Genomic DNA, 25,685 nt, shown 5'->3' with positions numbered 1-25,685 from the left:
TTCTTCAAAAGCGTATCCACGATAATTCTAGAGGCTACAGAAGTAGAGAGGCAGGTGTCAGACAAGGATAAGTAGAAAAGGAAGAAGTACATTGGGATCCCAAGTGCCCAACTGGTCTTGATGGTAACAATACTCATCAAGTTACCCAGCAACGTTGCCAAGTAGAAAAATAAGAATGTTATAAACACTATCTTTTTTCTAATGGGATCCTGCATCGACCCAAGCAGAATGAACTCAGTCACATTAGTATTCAGCTTCATGGTTTCAAGAATTACAAAAAGGGGCAGTTGTGAAGTGATTTGTCTGCAAAAACAAAGGAACTAATTTACCACATACCACATGATGTTATAGAATTTTTCAACCAAAAATAAGTATTTATTACTGGAGACATTCTAGTTGTATCAATGACTATTACATAGGATCATTATCAGACTAAAATAAACTTGTAAACATTTTTTCCCACAGCATTCTTCAAACACAAACCCTTGTTAGCTCTGACATGACTCTGATTAATTTCAACATTTCATTGGATGTAAAATTTAGACATATGGTTCCCATCATTCTTTTTATTTTCAATAAAGTTTGAAGGATCAGTTTTGCATTTTGTTTCATGCCACATTTATGTGTATCTAAAATGTACCAATAAATGTTTTTTGTTTTTTGCTTTTTTGGTACCAGAGATCAAACTCAGGACCTTGTGCTTTCAAGCCAGACAGCAGCATGACTGAGCTAAATCCCCAGCTCCACCAATAAATGTTTTGCTAAACAAAAAAATAAAATAACAAAAGTATAAAAAAGGATATTTTGACTATCATTGAAGGTTTAGGCTATAAAGTTTCACACCCCTAACCCCATAAAATGTATTATCTATATTATGTGTTGCACATAATTGTCTATTTGTAAATATATATGTTATACTCTCTCAGATATTGCACACTGAAAAAAAAATCAAGAAATTCCTATGTCCTATAAATAATCTGCTGCTACCATGAAACACACTTATAATGTTTTGTGTGGAACATATATATATCCAAGTGGGAAGAAATAAATGTTCTGTGATAGTAACACATCATATACCTCATTTCTATTTTCTTCTTATTTTTAAAAACATTCCTTGCTCTTCAACATACTCCCAATTAATAACTTTTATCAGAAAATGTGTAATACAGTTAGTCTCTTTTGGGGTGCCAAGAAAAAAAGCATAATAAGTTCTCCCCAAAACATGTGATCTTTGGCAAAATTATTAAACCATATGGAAACTGAGTCTTGATACCTTCATCATTATAGTAAAATAATTATTAATCTAAAACTTTTTACTGTCTAGAAAATATTTATTGACACTTGTTTTAATTCTCTTCCCATAATCTGAGAATAAACATAATACCCAAAAAAAGTAAAATTAACTTTCCCATTTCAGTCATTTATTCTAAAATAATTTTGCTTGAAAATACATTAATCTTTGGAGGCAAGTTCATATAATAATATTTCCCCTTTAATAGTCCAGTGTTTTGGCCATTTATTTCACTGCATAACTTTTTTGTTATCAGTACTGTTAGAATGTGAATGTCCATATTTAGAACAAGGTTATTTCCCTCATATATATCTTTTCTTTTTTTTTTTTGGTACTGGGGATCGAACTCGGGACCTTGCGCTTGGGAGGCAGGCGCCGGAACCACTGAGCTAAATCCCCAGCCCTCATATATATCTTTTAATGTAAATTAAGAGTCATAGGTATGCATTTCATTAACTTGTTAATAATTCTGGCTTTTTATCAAATCTTTCATGAAGATGTTTCATCAATGATACTTTTCCTTTCCAGAATGGTTTTCCATTTCTAGCCTCTTCAATTGCATGAAAATTTAACAATCTAATAGGCAAGTAACCTCCAGGTTGCTACACATGATTTTCTTTTGACAAATAAAATTTGTTCTGTGGCTCTCAGAAGACTTCCTTTATAGTTTTTCTTACAACTATAATTTTACATACTATTGCCTAAGTACAATTCAGGGTGCACATTTTTAACTTCCTTCCTGGAATTAGAACCATAGAAATCTGTATATTGTTTCATTTTATTCTCTACAGATCCAAATACAAGGACTTGTTCAACATAGTGATTTAGTGCTTATTAATAAAATATTCTTTGTTACATCTTAAGATGTGATACTATTTATCTGATTATTTTAATACTTTTCTAGTTCTAAAACACACTCACATGATTATCATCTATCAGGTATAGGAGAGCAACAAGTATGCTCATAATTTGTAAAGCCACCAGAGAGAACAGCCCAAAACAAAACAAAATTGAGCAGAGATTGATTTAAAATAACTTGAATCAGCATTGGGATCCGGATTGAAGATGTATTCTGTATAGCACCACACACCAAGAAAGACACAAGATTACACCTAGAACACATTTATAGCAAGCATTTATTAAAACATCCGTGAATCCCTGGCCCTTAAGGCTTGCGAAGAGAACCTTCACATTTTCCATATCCTCCTGCCATATCACACAGTTTTGTGGGTGTCTGTGTGTATGACTCTATCTTAATTTTTTTCCCTAGAGAAGTAATTACAACTTTCATCATGTTCTCAAAGGAATCAAACACAAAAAATGGATTATAATGGTCCAGAGACAAAGGCAACACCAATGATATAGCACATGTCCTGGTAACTACTGTACTTAAGTTTCTCAAACACAAGGAGCCCCCTGTATGATGCCTACAGTGGTAGAAGCAATATTGAACACTGTGTTGGTGCTGCAGACAATAGAGAGGAGCTGCAAGAAAAGAAACCCAGAAAAGTTGGAAATAGATGAGTATCAGGTGGCTCCTTCTCTGCTTCTATGTTGTATTTCAGATTTCACCTTTCGGAAAAGATTAAAGGGAGAGATAATCAACCCTTGTTGAGCTCTTCACTGTGTGTAGCTATATCTTTCAGGTCTCAAGAACTGGTGAAACACTGGAAAACAGTCTAGAACGAGAACATAATTGTCATAAAATTCAATGTCCACTGTCTATGCTTGCTATGTCTGGTTGCCCAAGATATCATGAAATTCATATTTAATTAACCTTTTTGAATCTTCCTAGAAAAGAGGAACATTTTAGAGAACTAAAGATCAAAAAGATAATATTTGAACAAAATTTATAAATGGGTCAGATACTTGGCAGAAGTGAAGATTTTTTTATTAAAAATATTTTCAGCAACAGCCCTACCCATGCTTTCACCTGCATCATGTAGATTTATTCTCCTCATTGTCATTTTTGGTCTGAACCTGATGTGAAAGGTAGTTATTTGACTTCTCCAACTAAATCTCAGGTGCAGGTCAAGTGCAAGTCACATATTTAACGATATTCCTTTGGAAACATGCAAAGACTAATAACTCTATACTGCAATCTACATTATTCTACTCAAAATGTCACTTGGAGATGGAAAAATGTAACATTATCCAGAAGCTTTGTCAAGGTCACTATTCTCTATTAACCTTGTCTCTCATTTTTGATCAGGCATAGTCTCTTCTAAGTTTCTGGTATCTACTGATCTTCATGAGAATTACCTTTCCACATCACCATCCATGAAATGCCTCTAGGAACATTTCCATATTCTACCACCTCAGGAAATTGAGATCATCCTTAACACATGGAAGGTTTCTTTCTCTTCTCACGCAATAATGATTGCTTTTATCACCCATGGTGCCCAAAAAGTATTTGTTGAATTCAAAAAATTGCTTTGTTCTGAAGACTATGTTTCATTCTATCTATTTCTTGTAATAAAAGCAATCTTTAAAACACTGTGCTCTTCGTTTTTTTCTGCTCTTTGTCAGAGGATGTGGGAGCAGTATATTCAAAACATATATAGAAATCTGTTAAAATCATGCAGAATTTTTCAATAAGATGCATCTCTGAGCTCACTAAGATGGAGAGACTTACCTGTGAGAGGACTTTCTACTCTAGCTTCACCTATCTTTGCCCTTTTGATAAAAATTTTTCCCATAGGATACTGAAAAAAGTGTTCTTCCTGCCTTCCAGAGGGAATACTGTAACACATATGATCTAACACATTAGCATCCTAGGCAGTACTATTCCCCAAAGATTCCCTTCCCCTGCTAACCAGAAACATCCTGGATGTTGTAATAAGTTTAACTTTTGGTTTGTCTCCTTAGCCCAGTAGAAGTCAACTCAACCCTCCTCATATGCAGGAACCAGACAGAAACAAGGGCTCCATATTTATCACTTTATATAAATTTTCTTTTAACCCACATAACTATTCCATAAAGTAGGTGTTAAAATAACATATCATATGAGGGAAATTGAAACATGTAAAATGGAGCAGAGTTCCTGGGTCATGCATTTAGTAAGCTTAATGCTGATATCTGTGCTGAGGACTACATCATAAGGATGCTGCCTTCAGATTGCATAACGTGTATTAGTGGGCTCTGCTTATATCTAACATGAGTCCATTTTTCTTCTCTGCATAACTGAAAAATTTTTCTCCACGTAGTCTTGGCATTTTTGGCTATAAGATTTGGGTAGTATAATTTTCCAAGTATAAAAATATTATTCTTGCCAGGTTGATCAGAAAACATAAGCCATGGGGTTTAATTATTGAGTCAAGAGTATATTGGCAAGTAAGTCCAAAGTTAAAATTATTGTTTGAACTTCTGAGAGAAATCTTTCTTGTTTTCCTTAGTACAGTTTCTAAAAGTACTGGCCTAGGACTCCTGCTTATAATCTTACCCTAGTGGAGAAAGTCAACATAGAAGGAAATGGAGTCTTCAGATAAGCAGAAGGAACCAGTCCTTACAATAAATACTTTGTTAGCACATGTTTGCAGTATTTAATGATTACATTTACCAAGGGAAGTTGGTATATGTACATAAAACAACTGTATTCCTTTTATATCCCCTACTACTCCCATCCCTCCCTGCTACTTCCAACTCTTGGTCCCCTTCCCATTTGCAAAAGTTCCATTCCCATATTTTTTGCAATTATTTTTCTCTCATATCCTTTCCCTCTCCTCCCTCCCATTCCTACTATCTCTTGTTCCCCTTCTCATTTGAAACAGATCTCCCTAATTCCTCTTAGCTATCTTTTATTAGGTCTTTATTTATATTTTGGATTTCTCATAAGAGAAGTTATGAGATATATAAGCTCATGCATCTGTTTATTTCACTTAATACTATGGTCCCAAGGGGCATCTATATACCTATAAATGTCTCAAGTTTATCTTTCTTTATGGCAGAGGAGTACTCTATTGTGTGTAAATACATTTTCTTTATCTATAAATCTGTTGATGAGCATATAGAACGTTTCCAAGATTTAACTCTTATAAACTGTGCTGCTATAAATATGGGTAGGCATGCATCACTGGAATTTCATGTCTTTAATTATTTTAGGAAGATACCTAGAAGGTAAATAGATGGGTCAAATGGAAGTTCTATTTCTAGTTTTTTTTTAATTAATCTCCATACTGTTTTCTATAGTGGTTGATATTCCCACCAACAATGTATAAAGGTTCCATTTTCCTCTCAGCCTCAGCAGCATTTGTGATCATTTGATTTCTTGATGATAACCATTCATTCCAGAGCAAGAAGGAATCTCAGTGTTGTTTTAATTGGCATTTATCCAATACCAGTGATGCTGAACATTTTTTTCATGTATTTATTGGCGATTTGTACTTCTAAGAAGTGATTATTCATTTTGGGTGCCAATTTTTATTGGGTCTTTTATTTTGAGGAGGTATCATTTTTTGAATTCTCTCTCTATACACACACACACACACACACACACACACACACACACACACGGTAGGGCTCTGTTAGAGGATAGCATGTAAAAAATATTTTCCCATTCTATAGATTGTCTCTTCACTCTGGTAGTTGTTTCTTTTTCTATGCAGAAGCTTTTTAATTTGATGTGATCTCATTTGTTGATTCTCAGTTTCATTCTAGTACTATTGTGGGATTGTGGGTTGTGTTCAGAAAGTCCTTGCCTATGCCTATAGCTTCAAAAATTTTACCTATTTTACATTCTGGCAGATTGTTTCTGTTTTAAGACTTATATCTGGATCTGTTTTGATTTTAGTTTAGTACAAGGTGAGATATATGAGTCGTGATTCAATCTTATTATTGTGGATTCCAGTTTTTCCTGCACCATTTATTATAAAGGCCATCTTCCCTTAGTGTATGTTTGTGACCCCTTTGTAAAGATCAAATAACTGAATTCCCTGGGATAATTTCTGCTGCCTTAATTCTGTTTCATGCTGCTTTTATTACTGTAGCTTGTAAAATAACTTCAAATCTCAGATTTGTGATGCCTCCTGCCTTATATTTGTTATCCAGGATTGCTTTTGCAATTCTGAGTCTCATTTGGGTTTCATATGAATTTTAGGATTGTTTTCTCTAGTTTTGTGAGGATGTTGCTGGTTTTTTTATTGCAATTGCATTAAATCTGTATATTAGTACTGGAAATATAGTCATTTGACTCTATTGGTTCTGCCTATGGAGGAAGATTGGTCATCTTTCCATTTTCTGATGTCCTCTTTGATCTCCTTTTTTAGAGTGATGTAACTTTCATTGTAGAGGTCTTTCTTAAGTTAATTCCCAAGTATTTAATTTTTTTATGAGTGGTATTGTTATTCTAATTTCTTTCTCAGTGAGTTCATTATTAGTGTACAGGAAAGTGAATGATTTTTGTGTGTTGATTTTGCATCCTGAATTTTGTTATTATTTCTAGGAGTCTTTTGGTGGAATTTTTGGGTTCTTGTAGGTGCAGAATCACTTCCTTTGCAAATAATGAGACTTTGACTTCATCTTTTCATATATTTACCCCTTTTATTTCTTTCTTTTGCTTGATTACTCTGGCTAATGTTTCCAGGACTATGTTGAACAAAAGTGGTGATGATCAACATCCCTGTCTCATTCCTGATTTTAGAGGAAAACTTTCAGTTTTTCCCCATTTACTATGATGTTGGCACTCAATTTCTCATAAGTGGCTTTTATCAGACTTTGATAAGGTCCTTCTATACCAACTTTCTTCAGGATTTTTATTGTAAATGGATGTTGGATTTTGTCAAATGCTTTTTCTGTGTCTACTGAGAAGATTGTAATTTTTTTGCTTCTGTTTATGTGATGGGTCATATTTATTAATTAGTGTATGTTGAACCATCCTTGCATCCTTGGGATGAAGCCTACTTGGCCATGGTCACAAATTTTCCTGATGATTTGTTGTATTATTTGCCAATAATTTGTTGAAGAATTTTGCCTCTCTGTCCAATGGAGACATTGGTCTGTAGTTCTCTATTTTGATTAGATCCTTGTCTAGTTTTGTAGGTGGGGTAAGAATGACTTTTGGAGTACTCCTTCCCTTTCAATTTCATTAAATATTTTGAATAGTCATGTCAGACCTTCTTGAAGTTGTTGTAGAATGTGGCAATGAATCCAGCAGGTCCTACATTTTTCTTAGTTATTAGGTTTTTTATTACTACTTCAGTTTTATTCCCTGTTATTTAATTATTCAGGACATTTAAGTCTTGTTGGTTCAGTTTTGGTAATTCATGTCTTTCTTTTGAGTTTTCCTATTTATTGGTGTACAGGTTTGCAAAGTAGTTGCTAATAATCTTGTGGAATCTCACAGTGTCCTTTATGATTTCAGTCTTTTCACTTATTGTTATATTGATTTGTCTCTTTTCTTTCCTTTCTCTTGTTAGATTGGCTAAGGGTTCTCTATTTTGTTTATTCTTTCAGAGATCCACCTCTTCAATTCAATATTATTTGTATTGGTTTTTAAATCTCCATTTCATTTATTTTGGATTTGATCTTTATAATTTCCTTCCTTGTATTAGCTCTGAATTTAGACTGTTCATGCTTTCCTAGGGCCTTGAGGTGCACATTTAGTTTATTTATGTGGGCTTGCTCCATTTTATTGATAAGAGCATTCACATCTATAAAATTACCTCTTAAAGCTGCTTTTATTGTGTCCCATAACAAGAGTATACACATTCTTTTCAGCAGCACATAAAGATTTCTTCTTACAATGAAATTATATATATGCAAGTCATATATTTCCAAACCATTTTATCATCATTTTAAATTTTACTTTATATTATTGTTTTCTAAAATTAAACAATACAAAAATGTAAATGCACTACTCATATCAAGAATAAAGTATTACCAATAATTAAATTCATTTTAATACTTTCCCTATCCTCACACCTGCAAAAGTAAACACTATTCTGACTTTAGAAATGTATACAAATATCTTGCTTCTGAAAAGAAAAATATCTTTTCCATTTATGTCTACTTTTAGTTTTACCAGGTTTTGAATTTTAAATAATTTAGTGTATTACATAGAAACCTTAAGGGTTACTTTTATTTTTTATTCAAAATTAAGCTATTAAATTTTGTAGGTTGTTGAACATAGTTTTAGATTTATTTTCACTGCTATAATTCCTATACTATATTTCATTACGTGATTATCTTAAAATGTGCTATTCCTAATCTTCTCAATAAATATTTGACTCCAATGAACATTGTATTGTGGAAATTTCTGAACTTATTTTCCAGTCCAACTAACAGTTTTGCAAGATACTCAAATATTTGACTACATAAAATAATATATATTTTCACAAGAGGTTCAGGACAATCTATGAGTCAAAAATGGAGAGGCCTGGTACATTTCTGGACTGACTTAATATCTTCTACACTGTGAGAAAAGGATTAATTTTGTGAATATTCTATTTTTTATTTGTTTTAATTAGGAACAGACAAATGCATAATCCACAAAACAACCTAGGCTTATATTTTCAATGTCAATCTTAGTCATTTTTTCTGAATCATATTTGAAATAAGACTCCTTTAACACTACAGTACAATAGACCAATATCCTGTGACAGAATGAGAATTTCTTTGAGGTATAAAAATGTTTTTATTATATATTAAGTATTATTAAAATATGTGACCTAAAAGTTAAATTTCACATATAATTATGCTTCTATTAGTTTGAAAAAAATTTGTAAAGAATGTTTCCATCCATTTAACTATGTTCCCAAAGTTAGCAGATAGATGCATGATAATAAAGAATCTTAGAATATTTTGTGAAAATGAGAATTTTTCCTAAAGTATAGCATGGACTCAAAAGTCTTGCCAAGTACAAAAAGATTTTCTATTTGGAAAATGAAATGTATCATCTTTACTCTGCTCAGTAAATAGAACTTCCAGAACCATGAGCCCTAAGTCTACCAGACTACTTAGAATGGTAGCTTCTGTCTGCAGTTACTTCATCCTATAAGAAATTTCTTGCAATATGAGTTCCAAAGGCTGCTAATCAAAGATACAGTTACAAAATGCTCCTTGCTGGGCAGGCTTGGCCTTCCCATTCTTGCTTGCAGTTTTCAGAATAACTAGAATGCACTGAGATGCAACATTTTGAGGTAGACTTATCGTCGCCAGCTATCTAGGCCTTGTTCCTGGAGCAGGATTTCTGCAACTTGTCAGTGTAACTAATTAAATACCCCTGGGGTATAAAACACAGAGAAGACCTTTGAAATCTCTCAGCTGCCGTGAAATATGAGACGGACAGACGGGATTCCTTCTTCTCTGGACACTCTTCTGAGCTCGGACAAAGGGCTCACCATGAATTCCAGGCTTCTACTGCCCCCAGTGGCATCTGTGAGGTTTCTGTCTCACCACCCAGGTGATTGGTAGGAATTGCATCCTTAGGGGTGGTGAACCCGTGTTTGGAAACCTAAGGGTTGGCATAATGAGGATCTTTGCTCATTATGGAGGGCCACTTGGGAATGGTAAAAAGTGTAATTAATCTGCATCACAACTTACATCTTATTTCTTAATTTAAAACCCCGTTATGACTTATGAAAAATTATGTACAGGTTTAATGTGTCCAGTGTTTCTTGGGATCATGGACGATACTGATGAAAGTGATGTATTCTTTATACTGGCTTCACTTAGTGCTCTAACCTCTGCCTTTGGTTCATGAAGTGAGGAAATGAAAAGTGCAGTCCCGGGGATGTGTGCCAAACTAATGTCTTCTTCCAACATGGTCTCTTGGTATCCTAGACCGAGCCAATGCTTTAATTATTCAGAAAATTTGCTGCCAACATGGTTTCCACACTAATAGGCACTGCTGGTTTATCAGCTCCCTTGTGACAACTTTCAGAAATCAACATGTTCTTGGCAAGAAGCTTCAGAGCTGAGTCCTGATAGTGAGCTATGAAAATGGCTCCAGTTCCTTCAACATAGTAAAATATTCTCTGATGCAATCACATCAGAAACTTTACATGGTGTTCCTGTCTCCAGTGTCCTGTCCCCTCCAGAAATGTCACTAGGACCTGTGCCCTTTCTTTATGCCAAATATGCCATTGCAAGACCATCTCCCTAAGATGATTCTTTCTCCTTCCTCTCGATCACAGTGTGGGCTCTGCTCCCATCTCTCTGAGTCTTGAGGGTTCCTAGGGATTTTCCACTGTTTATTCACACATCACCACCTGAGAATTTCTTTGTCTACACATTACATGCAGACAATTTTTTCTCAAATTTGAGTTTCTTGTAGCAGCTTTTATTTTTAATAAGGATGTTCTGAAGTTCAACTTTGGTCTTGATCTTCAGCCAATATCATTTGACCACTTTAAACTTCACCTTTTGAAGGATGAAAGAGCTAAATGCTTCCACCCACCGGTGTTATTTCTTATATCTTCTTATTTTTTATGTCATCAATATGAGTGCATAGTTCATTGTCATGTCCAATCTACATAACTGCACAATTATAAATTAGTCATAGTAATCACATTCAATGTCAATATATGGTTATTTGTTTTAAATATTGGTGAACATTTTAGATGCAACTGGAACAGAATATTCTCTATTTGTTTCTTTCATTTTGGGGGACCTAATTTTTTTGAGTCCTTTACATATTCTATATATTAATCTTCTGTCTGAGGAATAGTGGCAATTTTTTTTCCCTTTCTGTAGGTTGTCTCTTCATGTTGTTGGTTGTTTCCTTTCTCTTCAGAAGCTGTTTACTTTGCTATCATCTCATTTGCTGATTTTTAGTATTATTTCTTATGCAACTAGGGTTGTGTTCAAAAAGTTCTTGAATACACCTGGGTCTTCAAGAGTTCTACCTATTTTATCTTCCAGTAAGTAAAGTGTTTCTGTTTGTGTATTTAGTTCTTTGATTCATTTTGATTTAAGGTTAGTACAGGGTAAGAGACATGGGTCTAGACTCAATCTTCTGCAGGTGAATTGTGAGTTTTCCCAGCAACATTAACTAGCCTATTGTTCCTCCAGTATCAAAGATCAGTTAGAAGAATGTTCTAGGAGCTGTTTTTGCATCCCCTATTCTGTTCTATGGATATACATATCTCTTTTTGTGCCAGGGCCATACTGCTTTTATCACTGTAGCTTTGTGATATAACTTGTGTCAGATATTGTGATCCCTCCTGCTTTGCTCTTGTTGCCCAGGATTGCTTTTGCTATTCTGGGTTCCTTCTGGTTCCATACATATTTTAGGGTTGTTTTATCTATTTTTGTGAGGAATGTTATTGGTATTTTGATTGAGATAGTGTTAAGTTTTTGTATCAGTTTGGAAGTATGACCATTTTGACTATATTCATTCTACCTATGAATTAATGGGAAGGGTAAATTTTCATAGTCCCATGTCCATTTCAATTTCCTTTTCCAGATTACTATAGATTTTGTTTAGAGGTCTTTCACTGCCTTGGATAGGTTGAATTGAAAGTATTTAATTTTTCTTAGTGCTATTGTGAATGATATTGCTTCTCTAATTTATTTCACAGTGAGTTCATTGTTGGTGTTGGTTTTGTATTCTGCTATAGTACTGAACTTGGATATTAATTCTAGGAAATTTTTGGTTCTTATATGTAGAGGATCATGTCATCTCCAAATAATGATGTTTTGACTTGTTCCTTTTATACACATATTCCTTTTATTTCTTTTTCTTTCCTGATTGTTCTGGCTAGAATTTGCAGTATTATATTAAATAGGAGGGGTTAGGGTATCATGCTTGTCTTGTTCCCAATTTTAAGGGAAAGATTTCAGCTATTCCCCAGTTAATCTAATTTTGGGAGTAAGACTGACATGAAAAACTTCTATCTAGTTGAGGTAAAATCTTTCTATACCTATCACAGCACAGTCTTTTTAATGAACAGAAGCACTGGGAAGGGGTTCCTACAGGTTTTGGAATGACTTCCCACCTACAGGAGCCCTAGAATGCTCTATGCTGCACTTGATTGGAGATTCTGGCTGGACCTCAGTACACCAGAATGCTGATAGAAATACAGATGGTAAAAGTCAGACTCAGGAGGTTTTACTTGGGAACAAGAAGTCCATTGGCCAGTGGATTAGAAATCATGTGTGTCATGGCAGAATAATTTGCCTGTATTTTGCCCATGACATGCTCTGCTATTTTGCAGGAGATTTAAAATAAGGACAGTGGAATAACTAATCAAGGAAAAGCAGCCCAATATTCTGGCTGTTCAAAGGTAGTGCTGGCAGTTTTTAAACACATTTGCCATGAAAAAAAGTGCCTGTGAAGTTGGAGCAAATGTGAGCAAAGGTTGGAGGAAAGGTTGCTGAAAAGATTAACATTTTTTAAAAGCCAAGTACTTTGAATAAGAAGTAGGAGAGATGGTTTGAAAGCATCTCAGAATTCAGCATGACCCAAGCCTTTGTAGGTTCAAGGGTCTAAAGCTATAAACTTTTATTTGAGAGAAAATGCCCCATCCTCCCTTCTGGAGAGGGCCCACCTAGTTTCATTTCACAGTGCACAGCCATTTCAGCACTTCAGAGGCCTCTGCAATCATGACTTAAGGCAGTCTGGGTACTGCTTGACCTTGTCATAGACCTCGCTGTCCTCTATCTACTGCTGACTTCTCAGACATGCAGAATGTAAGGCTTAAGGGATCATGGAAGCATTCACATAAATGTCAGAAAAAGGCCTGTGAAGGAGTGTGCCCTTAAGAGGGGAATCTTTGAAGGTGTGAGACTGAAACTGAAAACACAATGAAGAATCTAGGAATTTGGAGATGCCAGGAATGTGTGGATAACTGCTGAGGAAATTTGCAAAAACTGAGTGAAGCCACGGAAAAGAGGCCATGAAGGCTATAACTGGTAACCCTGTGGAGTAGATCTACCCAAGCTCTTTGTAGTTCAGGACTCGCCACAACTTCCCTAGGATACTAGACATGATACAGGATTTAATGTTTCCCCTGAGGTTTTGCTTTCATCTCACTCCTTCCTATACCCTCTCTCTCTTTTGAAATGGGAATGTTCACCCTGTGCCATAGTAGGTTGGGAGTATTTAACTTTTATTTTGATTTTTACAAGAGATTAGGGCTCTAAGTTTGACTTGAGTCTCAGAGGAGACTTTGACCTTGGACTTTTCAGCAATGTTGTAACTTTAAAGACTTAGGTAACTTCTAGAGAAAAACTCAGTTCACTTTTCATAATGACATAGACATTAGTATTTGGGGGCAAGGGATGGAATGTTACAGTTTACATCCAAAAAACCTGTCAAAATCTCGTATCTGTGGAAGTTGATTGGATGCCAAGGGCACTATAGTCATCTGTTGATTCACCCAGGGATGAATTCAATTCATAAACACGCCCTTAGGTGGTGAGGCCTGATTGGAAGTGGGTCCATGTGTGCAGGATCTTGAAGGGTTTATTCTCATCTCCAGCTCTTCTCTTCAGACTCTGCTTGCTGCCTGACAAGGCTGAGCACCTTTTCCTTGACCATCTCCCTCTGCCAAGGTTTTTCTGTCTTAGAGCCAGCCCACCATGGACTGAAACTGTGACCCAAATTATACCACTCCTTTAAGTCATGGTTGTAAGGTCCTGTGTCTCAGTGATAGGAAAATGTCTAAGACAAGAAAAGTTTCAGGACATGAGCAAAATATAGACAACCTCTTTGCCAAAATGTAAGATGCATTGCCTCTAGTTCAATTCCCAAGAGCCTCTCTCCGTGTGTGTGTGTGTGTGTGTGTGTGTGTGTGTGTGTCTGAAATCTCCAGAGCAATGAATTTACTATGTGCATTTTATCAGCATTCTGGCATTCTGACAATCAGAAATATCCATTAGATCTTGGAACCGGCATATATGTCTACCAACAGATGACTAGATGAGGAAAATGTAGTATTTATGCACAATTGAGTACTATACTGCTATAAAGAAAAATAAACTTGTGGCATTCATAGGTAAATGGGTGCAATTTGAAGACATAATGTTAAGTGAAATCAGTCAGACACATGAGCTCAAGTATCATTTCTCTTATATGAGAAATTATATATAGAGAGAATATATATATATATATATACATATACACAAAGAGCAAATTAGAACACAGAAAAGTAGAAAGTAGGAAGTTCATATACTTTTCCAAATTTCATTGTTTCAAAAACATTTTAATATGTATGTGATATTCATTTATATTACTAGCTTATCTTCATTCATTGAAAAAGAAAGTTTTGTATTATGTTTTTTCTTCTTAATAAGAATCTCCTTGGTTCTTGTCTTTTACCCTAAGTAACTACTTTGTTAAGAGATTTTGTTTAATTGTTCATAAAATTTTGAAAAAAGAAAATCCCACTAAGACTCTGCTTCTCTAGCATTCTGGGGCTTCTCTAGCACTTATCTCCTAATCTTCCCAAATTCCTGCCTCAGAACTGTTCCAAAGGCTTCGAAACAACATGGCAGATATAATTACAGCAAGGACACTTCTTTGGCACCGACAACTTTCTCTATTAGTTAGCAGGACCAGTTCGTGACACCCACAGCTCACAGCAGGAGAGGTTTGTCTGGCTCTCGGTTTTCTAAAACTCAGTCCATGTTTGCCTTGCTCTAAAGGAGAAGCATCTTGGAACAAACATCGGTGGAACACAGCTGCTTATTTCATGGTGGGTGGGGAGCAGAGAAGGGTAAGAGCACCGGAGAAGATGGGGCCACTTCAGTGACACACACAGACAGCCCCGGAAGTGAGCTTTACTGAACTCCTACGCAGTTCTACAGGAAGCCGGTTGACAATCCGGCTCACTGCCTGTGGTAGTTAGTTAACTGATGGTCAGCACACGCGTGGGACACCCAACTGAACTGAGTTAGTGGGTCCTGCGGAATGGAACCAAAGGAGAACAGGAGGCAGAGTTGAATGCCGATTTCCTGTGGAGAGGCTCTGTTCCCCTGGGAGGAGCTCCGGTCCTTGCCTTCCCCTGGAGGGCCATCTTCTGGCCCGGGCACTTCAACTGGGAGCTCTGGTCTTCGCCTCTGCCTTGGGCGTCCTCTCCTGGTTCTTGGCGCAGATTTTTTGGCGTCCAGCATGGGCCTTTCAGCCTGCCAGCGCCAGCCCATGGACTTTCCCTTCCAGGTCCTCCCGTCTTCCGTGCAGGTTCCTCGGCCTCTGTGCAGACTTGCCTGGGACACTGCCATGGGATCCGGGCCCCTGGAGGATTCCTCGGATCTGTAGCACTCAGATAGATCCCTTGCACTCTTCTGCATTTAACTCTGTGGGCAAACACTATAAGCTGCCCTTGTAAATCTGCGGCCTGCGTTCAATCTGTCCTCTTGCAAACACGGACTAGTACACTGGCGTGGGAAGAATCGCAGAGGGGTCCTCACAAGAAACAGTGCGACCCAGGAGAGAGAGGGCCAGCAGCTTCACAGAAACAAAGTCAAACAAATCAGCAGCCTACAATCAGTTCTCAGGAAACATATGTCATTTTCAAAGACAAAGGCAAGTGATGCTGGTATACAAAACTCAAGGAAAGCATGTGCACCAGAAGCACTACGCGAAATGTTTCAATGAGTCCTTCATTGAGAAAAAAAATAGTTCCAAAACAGCAAATCGTACTACCAAATGGAATGAAGGACAGAACTGAATGAATATGTGCATACAAATATTACAAATTTTATGTGAGCAAATGTCAATATTGATTCATTTTGGCTTATTGTAAATTGTAAATTTTGTCATGAAATAATTTCCATATTAGTATTTTTCATATCCCAAATATTAAATACCCAAATTAAATATGTTATTACTTTTAATACACTCCCAAGCCAGGGGAAATTATTGTGCTTATTGTAGTTTTAAAATATTTTTTCTTTTAAACTGATAAAGCAATGTTTTGTATATTTGTGAGGTACAATGTGAAGTATAAATTGTGGAATGATTAAAGCAAGCTAATTAATGTATTTATACCTTTCCCACTTATTCTTTCTCGGTAGTAAGACCATTTAAAATTCAGCTTTTGACCAATTTGTTAATACAGTGGTACCACAATTCTGGTTGTGTTCATCATCCGATGTGGAGTTCATGAACAGAAGCAAAATTTTGCTGAATGCATCTGTTCACTGAGGTATTGCTGTATCCGCTCTATTAACTAAACTACCACACTGAGAAATAAGTGACCAGAATGCTTTTCTCCTGTCTTCTTGAAAGTTTTGATCCTTTGGCCAACATCTCCAACTTCACAAACCACTCCTGACCCCCCAGGCACTCCCCCAAACCATCTACTGTCTGCTTCTGAGTTCAACTTTTTGGATTTTACATTTAAGTGAGATTGAGTGATACTTATCTTTTTAAAAACCTTATGAAATATTAGAAATAGCATTAAATTGTCAAAATGGTATTTCTTTTTTTTTTTTGGTACTGGGGATCAAACTCAGGACCTTGTGCTTGTGAGGCAGGCAGTGCACCACTGAGCTAAATTCCTGGCCCAAAATGGTATTATCTTAAAGAAAGAACAGTAGACTATGAGGAATAGTTCCATACTATAGTAATTAGGCAATCTCCATCCATGTAGATACCTATCCTGGTTGATGAAGTTGGAAAAATTGTTCTCCCTGAGCAAAAGCTGTAACATGCTCTGAATGAAGATAACTCCCTGAGAATGACTCAAACAATCTGTTCCATGAAAACTGATGGGAATCACAATTTCAATAATAGGTATGACAGGGAGAAATTTTGTGTTTGAAAAACTACTGGAGAGGATGAAGCGTAGGCCATTTATATTACTCTCAACTGAAACACAGCACTGTTCAAATATTTCAGAAAACAATGGAGACACAGGATGAACCTGAACGGAAAAAGCATTTTATTCAGAAAGCTAGCAATTCATTTTTTAAAGAGAAAATTTATCACATCCGTGGAAATATAAGCTAAGACAATGCTATTTTAAATCCTCTGATTTCGTTTTGTAAGTTGTTACTGGAACAAACTACACATTATAATTTCTATTCAATTAGGACCACCCTGTTGACAGCTACTGTTAATTTCCCTATTAACAGGATTTATTATTAATGCAGCCTTTACATGATTGAGCCACTAGGTGGTGCCCAAGTCAAATGCCAGACCAAGTTTTGCCAAGTTTCAGCACGTTTTGGGGATTTTGCTGATTTGCTCAGGTAAATGGAAAACGTTAATAGACTGTGTACATCTTTAGCTGCAGTTTAACCCTGCTGGAGTTTAACCCTGTATCTCCCCACTGCCACACTAACTGCTCTCAGTTAAATTCATGACCTGACTGTCCTGTGAGCTCTTTAAACTGAGAACATTGCTCTGTAGGTCTAGAATTCTGGTCCTTCTATAAACCTGGCTACTGTCTAAAATCACAAACTCCACTGTGCTCTGTCACATTTCCTCTTGTCTGCAAGAAGGCAACGTTCTGATCATTTCTTCCTCTCATTAGCAACTTTCTCCTTTCTAAAGTTTCATCCAGAAAATATCCTATTATTTTCTCCAACTTATATAGTCCTTTCTCTTAACAAAATGTCCAAGATGTTCATCCCTTTTATCTCAAATGACAGAATTTTCTTTTTCAAGGCTATCTACTGTATAGTATATAACTATAGTATATCATATATTAACAATATATAGTATATCATATATAACTATATATAGTATATAGTATACAACTATATATAGTATATATATACTATAGTACAACTATAGTACAGTATATATGCATATATACTATAGTATAACTATAGTATAGTACATAACTATAATACAGTCTTCATTCATCCATCCATTGACATTTAGATTGTTTCCATATCTTGTCTCTTATGAATAATGCTAAAATGAACATCGTTATGCTTTGTGCTTAGATTTCCCCCCAAAGCCTCATGTGGTCATAAATGGGGCTTTTTCAGAGATGCCTGGATTGAGAGAGTGTGATGCTGGACCTGATTCATGGTGCACAGCTAGGCTCCATGGCACTGGGATTAACTAGTCTGGATAAGACAAAAGTGGCAGAAAGACTGTTAAGGTCCCTTGTTGCTTTTGCTACCTTGTGTGTGCCATGAACTGTTTCTCCTTTGCGGTGCCTGTCTGCCATCCACCCTGCCTTTGAGCCAGCTGATTATGTGCTGAAACCTCTATAAACTGTGAGCTAAATAAATCTTTCCCCTTTAACTTTCAGTGTCAGCTATTTTTTCTCAGCAATGAGAGAAAAGTAACTAAGACAAACGTGAAAATTCAAATATTTTTTCAAGATACTGAGCTTCAATTCCTTTGGCTATTTACTCAGAAATAAGATAGTTACATCACACAGTAATTGTATTTTAGGAATTTGAGAAACATCTATATTGGTTTGAAAAATGCTACATTTATTTATAGTGAGAGAAGCCATCCAGGTACTGAAAGAAATCTATAGCCGAACCTTAACTCATATGTGGAATCTAAAAACGATGAACTCTTAGAAACAAGAGTACCATGGTAGTTACCGAACTCTGGGGAATTTAGGAAAAGATGCATTGCACAAGAAGGAAATTTCATCAAAGAGTAAAAAGTTTTGGTTAGACAGATGCATTAAGCTGGAGGAAAAGGGAACGGAGGTCATAAGCATGGTAGATGTCTTAGTCATTTTCTCATCACTGGGACACAGCGTCCAACATTCACAACTCAAAGGGACAGGGGTTGAGCTGGGCTCATGCTTTTAGTCCATAGTCAGCTAGCTGCAGGCTGGAACCCATCATGGAAGGTCCTGGGCAGAAGAAAGCTACTCCTCCCATGTTGGTCAGGAAGCAGAGAGAAGGAAGGAGCTGGGGAGGGAGGCCCCAGGTATCCATCTCTTCTCATGTGACCCACCCCCCAACACCAAGCCAATGCAGCAGCCCCTAATCCAATCACCACCCACAAGGCCCTGCCTCTGAGCAGGGAGGGAGTGGGGGGAACCAGATCCAAACCACAGCGGTAGCCACGTTAATCATCGAGATTCAGTCTTTCCACAATGTTATGCACATCACAGCATCTCAGGTACCTTATAAGCTAATACAATTATTAAATAAAATTTAGAAAGTCTTTCTTTTAACTCCTTCACGCAGCTATTTTGTCATTTCTTGCCAGAGACTCCTGCAGTAAGTCTCTAGTCCCCATCTCCCCAGAGTGTGACACAAGGTTGAAGAAAAACTGAAGACAGAATTAAGAGAAAGTGTGAACTGGAATGGCCAATGCTCCTTTGGCAAAAGGCCATCTTTTCCACTGAATTTTATTATCTATCAATCAGGCTAAAGGCGCATGTATAGATGTGCAGTATGTAAAATTACCATGGAAACCAAGGCAGGCAATGCTTTAAAGAGAAGTCAAAGCATTTTCAAATTAGAAGCAAGATGAACAAAATATGTGATTGTCCTTCAAGCTATGAAGCCACTGATTGTGGGAATGGAGTCTGGGTGATTACTCTGACCTCAGCTATGGATGTTACCTCATCTTAGCCCCACAGCTTCATAGACTGTTACTCTGGTCTTGGCTGTGGCCGTTATCGAGGAGGTCATGTTAACCTGCACGCTACCACAGTGCTCAGGAGATGCTTCTGTGAGTCACGTAGCTTCAGTCAGACTCATTTCTTAAGGTAAGCCAATCAAGGGATTACTCTTTGCAGCCTGCACTGCTTACAGCATATTCTGGGCATAATCAATATTGCCAGCTCTGGCAATTGCTTCCCTTCATAGGAAAATACATTGAAAAAACTTTTACTCCTGTCCCGGGCCTCCAAAGGTCTTCTCCCTGTTCCACGTGGGACCTGTGTTGGGTCTGTCTCCCATTCACTCCACTTCACAGAGTTGCCAGGACCACAAATCACTGCCACATCCCTCCTCCCAACTGCTAGTCTCACCCACGGATCCGTAGGATGAGAAACACTTGATCGCTCTTAATTCCTGGCAAACTGTATCCACGGTTTCCATTTTACCTTGGTTTCCTGATTTCCACAGGTTACTGGCTCCCCGTTCTGCACTGCGACTTGGTCTTTTCTCCCTCTCCTATGCGGTCATAGTAGCCGATCCCTGGGTTCTCCTCCCGTCCATAGAAACTTCTCCAGCAAATGCACCTGACCCCTTAGTTGTCAGCGTCATCTATGTGCTGAATGCTCACAGGCTTCTGCGTGTTTTTCAGGCTCAGGTATCTCCCTGGGTAAATCTGGTCGTCTAATAAACATCTTAAATTTGGAAGGAGCAAAAAGAACGTCACTACTACTCCCGTCAAGTATCCATATCAGTATTCACTTCTTCGTAGATAGTTATCGATTTCCCGAGTGTAAAACTTGCAGCCATTATGCCACGTGCGGAGTGTTGGTGACCCCCCAAAATTCACCCTGGAACCTGACCCCTAAAGTAGAGGCTTCTGAAAAGCAGTTAGGTGCCTGCTGTCTTCGGGCACCCTCGTCCCCTGCTGCTTCCCAAAGGACCTCCGCAGTCTTCTCTCTTCGGGCCCCGGACCCGCGCTCGCCCTGGGGACCAGAATGGTCCGAGGACACAGAGGCTTTTCTGCGAGGTCCCTGAGACGAAAGGTTGGTCAGCCTGAGGTCGGTTCACCCCGCTTCCGCTTCCGGATGAGTCTGCCCTGACCTGGCCAGAAGTGAAATCGCCGCCTCACACATTTCTTCCTAGACAGCCCCGCTGCAGCAGGGCTGGTGCGGGGAGGAAGCAGTGAGCCGTCCTAGCGCAGCTCTGCGCCCCGACCCCAGGACTTTCTCAGTGGCCCTGGTCTGCGGAGCCCGGATCGGCCGGAAGCGGGGGGGAGGGGTAGAAGGACCAGGAGCCCGGCGCCCCCGCCTTCGTCCTCTGCTCCCCGCGCCTGGAGCGGCTCCGCGTGGAGAGGAGCGGGGTCCCCGCCGCCCGCACAGAACTGCACCCGGGAGCGGCTGAGGCCCGCAGATCCGGAAAGACGAAGCCGGTAACGGGAGCCAGGGCGAGGGACGGGAGCCCGAGCTGGGGCTGAGGCTGAGGCCAGAGCCCCGGCCTCCTGCCGCTTCCCTTCTCGGCGACCCCCCAGCCCCGGCGCCAAGCGGGGTCCGAGGGGGACCGTGCTCCGCTCCGCGACGCCCCACGCCGAGTGCCCACGCGGCCTCCTCCAGGGCCAGGAGGAGCCAGAGCGGCCACAGGGTGCGGGGCGTGGAGGGGCGGCGCTGACCGGGGCAGCCCGAGGGGGAGGCTTCGCTTAAAATTATTTTAAATGAAAAAAATAAAAATTAAAAATCTTTGCCTAAAAATAAAATACTTTCAAAAAATTTTAAATTAAAAATTTTAAAAAGAAAACATTTTAAAATGTAAAAGCGTGTATTGAAGCAGAGGCTGGAGGGGGCGGCTGCGGTTCGCACCCCAGCTCCTGAACCCCGACCCCCGCACCACAGCTTCGTCTCCTGTTGGCTCCTCCTGTCCGCTCCCGGCCAGCGGCGGCGGCGCAGAGCAGTGTGCGAATCCCGCCAGCAGAGGGCGCGCGCGGGTGCGCCGGGGCACTGGGCTGCAGCTCCTAGGCCTGCGGGGGTTCTAATTTTGGGTCTCCCAACGTGAGCTTTCACTGCCCCCCCCCAGACGACTCTTGGGGACTAAACCCATTAGTTATGTGCATTTGATGAGCAAAATATACAAATCGAGAACACCGAAGCGTTTATCCTGATCGTAGGAAGAAAGTCTGAGCGAAGCTGGTATATTTGCGGTTTATACCAGCAGCATCGGAGCAACCGGCATAGTTGGCTACGGGGTCAAATAGCCACAGCTGAAATGTGCCACCTAACCCCGAGGTGTGCCTGACAGACAGACACACTGAACACAAAACGCGAGGACGGTGCCTGATGCCTGATCAAAATTTCCCTTCCTTAGAGCTTGACAGTGTTGGGTGCAATTTATGAGGTGTCCAGGGCTTGGATCATGATAAAGGCAAGCACCATAACCAAAGCACGGAGAAAACATTTCCCTGGCAGTGGAGAAAATAGGGTTATGAGCATTGATGAAGGAGCCATTTTAGCTGCTAACTTAGCAACAGTTTTACAGAATACAGGAGACTGTGAGCACGTTGACATTGAGAACATTGATCAGTGGTTTGACACTGGGAGTAACCAAACTGTCAGGTGCTGACCGGCAGTGAGGGTGCTGAGGACCATGCCCTGGCCGGAAGAGCAGAACTGAACCCTGAGACGCATATTAGCCATAAGCTCCAGATCCAAAATAACAAAAATCTTTCACAGTGCTCGTGTTTCAGTGTGTTTGCATCTTTGTGAATGTTTACCTGCAGTCGAACTTACCTTGTTTGAAGTACTGTGTATTCTAAGGCCAAATACATGTTATAAATGTAGGACTAGATGCCATTTTGGATCACCTAAACCACAGGTCTTTAATGCTCTTTAATGTTGACTCTGGTAACTGAGCATTAGCATGTAACTTGTCTGTCTACTGTTTTTAATCTGTATTGTACTAACTATATTATAGGGTATCCAAGGCCAGGCATCTCTGTTTTATGCCTGAATTTCAGTGTGTCTAATAAAAGTCCATGCACATTATAGGTGCTCAATAAATTTTGCTGAAATTGAAAAAAAAGAATTCCCTTCCTTGATATACTTTGTTCAGCATGTCTAAGTTGGGAATCTCACATCACCCTTTGATTGATTATGATATGAAGTCTTTATATATCAGTAGTGGCTGTTTTTATAATTATATCTCATCTATAAGGTATTGGTCTTTATCATCTTACAGTTTTATAAAAGTTTTTCAATTAATCAAGTAAGGGATTTGGGTATTGTGTGTTGGTTTTAAAATAAGATATTTGCACGCATGAAAAAAATATATACATTAATATTCTCAATGTGTGCATTATAACTAGTGTTGTATTTATGTGAACAGAATGAATTCTCTCTCCCTCTCCCCTTCTCCCCACCCCCCTTCATGTTCATGAGAGGAATATGAAGCCATTTTGTAAGTCTGTTACCAAAAAAGTCAAAGAGGGCTTTGCTAGCTGCTATGTATGCTGCTTGAGAAATACATGTCTTAGCTATTAACTGTTGAGCCAGAAAATATATGATGCAGATTCAGTAGTGCTGGATATTATTTGCAAAAAAAATGAGTGTCATAAATAAATGTTGGGGGCACTGGGGATTTAGTTCAGTGGTTCTGCTGCCTGCCTCAAAAGTGCAAGATTCCAAGTTCAATCCGCAGTACCGAAAAATAAATAAATAAATAAATAAATAAATAATGTTGGGAAAGAAACATGGAGAAGAAAACTCTCAACCAGAATAGTGTACAAAAGGAGTACAAGTATGAAAAGCCAGGGTCTGGCCTGCAAACTTCAGAAAGATGAGGATTACCATCAGCTCTTTTTCATTCTGCCTCTGCCTCAGGTCAGAGTTTGTGAAGCCATAACTTTCTGATGGTGCTTTTGACTTGTGCGTTTCTCAGTGTGCAAATCAGAGGGTTGAGCGAGGGTGTCCTAAGGCTGTAAAACACGGCCACCATCTTGTCCATAGAGAAGGTGGTGGGAGGGTGAGTGTAGTGAATATACAAGGGACAAGGAACAGGACGAACATGATGACGTGGGAGGAGCAAGTAGAAAGGGCTTTCCTTCTTCCTTCTGCACTGTGGTTGCTCAGGGAATGTAAAACATGTGTGTACAAGACAAGGAGTATGAATCTCACGGTGCATATGGCCTCACTATTAATACTACCAGGAGATTGATGACATAAATATCTGTGCAGGCAAGTTTCAGCAAGAGCTGCAAATCACAGAAATAATGATCAACATTGAGGCCACAGAAGGGCAGTCTCAAAGCCAGGAAAATCTGTGCCAAAGCATGGATGCAAGACCCCACCCACAGACACACTGGCTCATGATGGTTGTGTACCGCAGAGGCCTACAGATGGCCACATAGCGATTGAACGCCATGAGGATGAGCACGAAGATCTCCATGCACCCAAAGAAGTGGGCTGCAAAACCTGCGTCATGCACTCCCTGTAGGAGATCTATCATTAACCTAGGAGCTGTGGTTGTTGAAAAGCAGCCATCTGCAAAAAATAAGTAGAAAAGGAAGAAGGACATGGCCCCCTCAGCATCTGTCTACATCTAATCATCATCACAATAAGGAATTTGCCAACAGAGTTGCAATCTAGAGGACCAAGAAGACCACAAACACTGTTTTCTCTTCCAGAGCATCTTGTGTTAACCCACATAGAATGAACTCATTCATGCTGTTATTCAGTCACAGGAAACATAGAAAGGACACAGCTGAGAAATAGTTGACTTGCAAAGAAAATTGGTAAAGAGATGATTTGGCAAGAGCAGTGGACTTGAACTCAATTAAACCTTGCAGTTGTGAATACATCCACATACAGAAGGCAGCAAATCTCAGAGATTTTCCCTATATAATAATCACTTGGGGAATTTATTCAAAAGCTGCCCATATGTTAACCAGGAACATTGATCCAAAGTCGTCCTGTGTGAGACACAGATTTTTTTGTTGGGATCTGTGGGTGGGAAAATACTAAAAAATGGTGTGTGCCTTCTGCCAAAGCTAAGAACCAATGGGTGTTTTACATGGCATTAGTCAAGTCAATGTAATGTCTTGAAATTATGTATTCATATGAAAATGAAAGATTCTAGTGGACACTTTTATGTGTATACAAATCTATATATGTGTCAATACTGTATATGCTTCTAAATTGCAAAACAATATCCATATATAATTTAGAAGTATGAAATTTTATAACATCCTTTGAAAAAATACATTTCTTGGTTTGGATACCAGTTTCAACTCACTATTTCCCTTTGGTAGCTTGGCTGGATTATGCTTTAAGAAGAAATTATTTCCTCAACTTTTGGCTCAGCTTGGCCATAACTGTACCTTCATTTTTGGTCTGGACACATGAGACATTTGAATAAATCATTGAAGATGGCATCATTAAGGAAAATCCTTACATATCTGAAACAATCCAGGACTCATGTTAGACTTTAGCAATGAACCCCATATCTTATGGGTCAAATTTAATATGCCACTTATTATATATCTCTAATCTGAATAATGTCTTAACTGATATATGATATTCTTACCGTTTTTCCAGAGGTTTTTGTATTGCTCCTTTTTTATTGTCTCTTAAAACATTTTTAAAATTTTATTCCACATTTCAACATCCAAATGTTTTCCCACTGCTCTACACTAGTCCCATTTATGTACATGTATCTATAGAATTTCAGTCACCTTGTAATATGTTACCTCTGATTTTCAGACTATGCATAACACAATTATCCATTTTAGCCACTGTAAATTAACATATCAGCTTTTCATAACTTCTATTTTTATTTAAGTTGCTTTCAAATTTCTACTGTCATAAAAACTTTTCTGTAAATCTCTTCTCATTTAATATTTTCCACTTTAATAGTTTCATTAAAATAAGGTATGAGG

General features: G+C 38.5%; 2 protein-coding genes and 1 pseudogene across 3 annotated transcripts in view; all 3 read right to left on the bottom strand.

Annotated features, from left to right (window-relative positions):
- The window catches only part of LOC101717668 (olfactory receptor 4C16), a 33,191-nt gene extending 12,978 nt beyond the window's left edge, over window positions 1-20,213 (bottom strand). The window contains 1 exon segment of the mRNA XM_087207879.1: window positions 1-20,213. Coding sequence (XP_087064005.1) covers window positions 1-260 — 260 coding nt within the window. The 5' untranslated portion in view covers window positions 261-20,213.
- Window positions 1-21,370, bottom strand: part of LOC101720456 (olfactory receptor 4S2-like) — a 41,580-nt gene extending 20,210 nt beyond the window's left edge. For both annotated transcript variants that reach the window (XM_087207880.1, XM_087207881.1), the window contains exon 1: window positions 20,212-21,370. The gene's annotated coding sequence lies outside the window, so the exon portion shown is untranslated. The remainder of the gene's footprint in view (window positions 1-20,211) is intronic.
- A 2,262-nt stretch (window positions 21,371-23,632) lies between these two features.
- Window positions 23,633-24,485, bottom strand: LOC106008594 (olfactory receptor 4C11-like; annotated as a pseudogene).
- Between the last annotated feature and the right edge of the window lie 1,200 nt (window positions 24,486-25,685).

This window comes from Heterocephalus glaber, unplaced genomic scaffold, assembly GCF_053883595.1.
Source record: "Heterocephalus glaber isolate CG9 unplaced genomic scaffold, H.glaber_assembly_v1.0 deba00000896, whole genome shotgun sequence".
NCBI lineage: Eukaryota > Metazoa > Chordata > Mammalia > Rodentia > Bathyergidae > Heterocephalus > Heterocephalus glaber.
The sequence above is the reverse complement of the archived record's forward strand: the minus strand, read 5'-3'. Positions and strand labels throughout refer to the sequence as shown.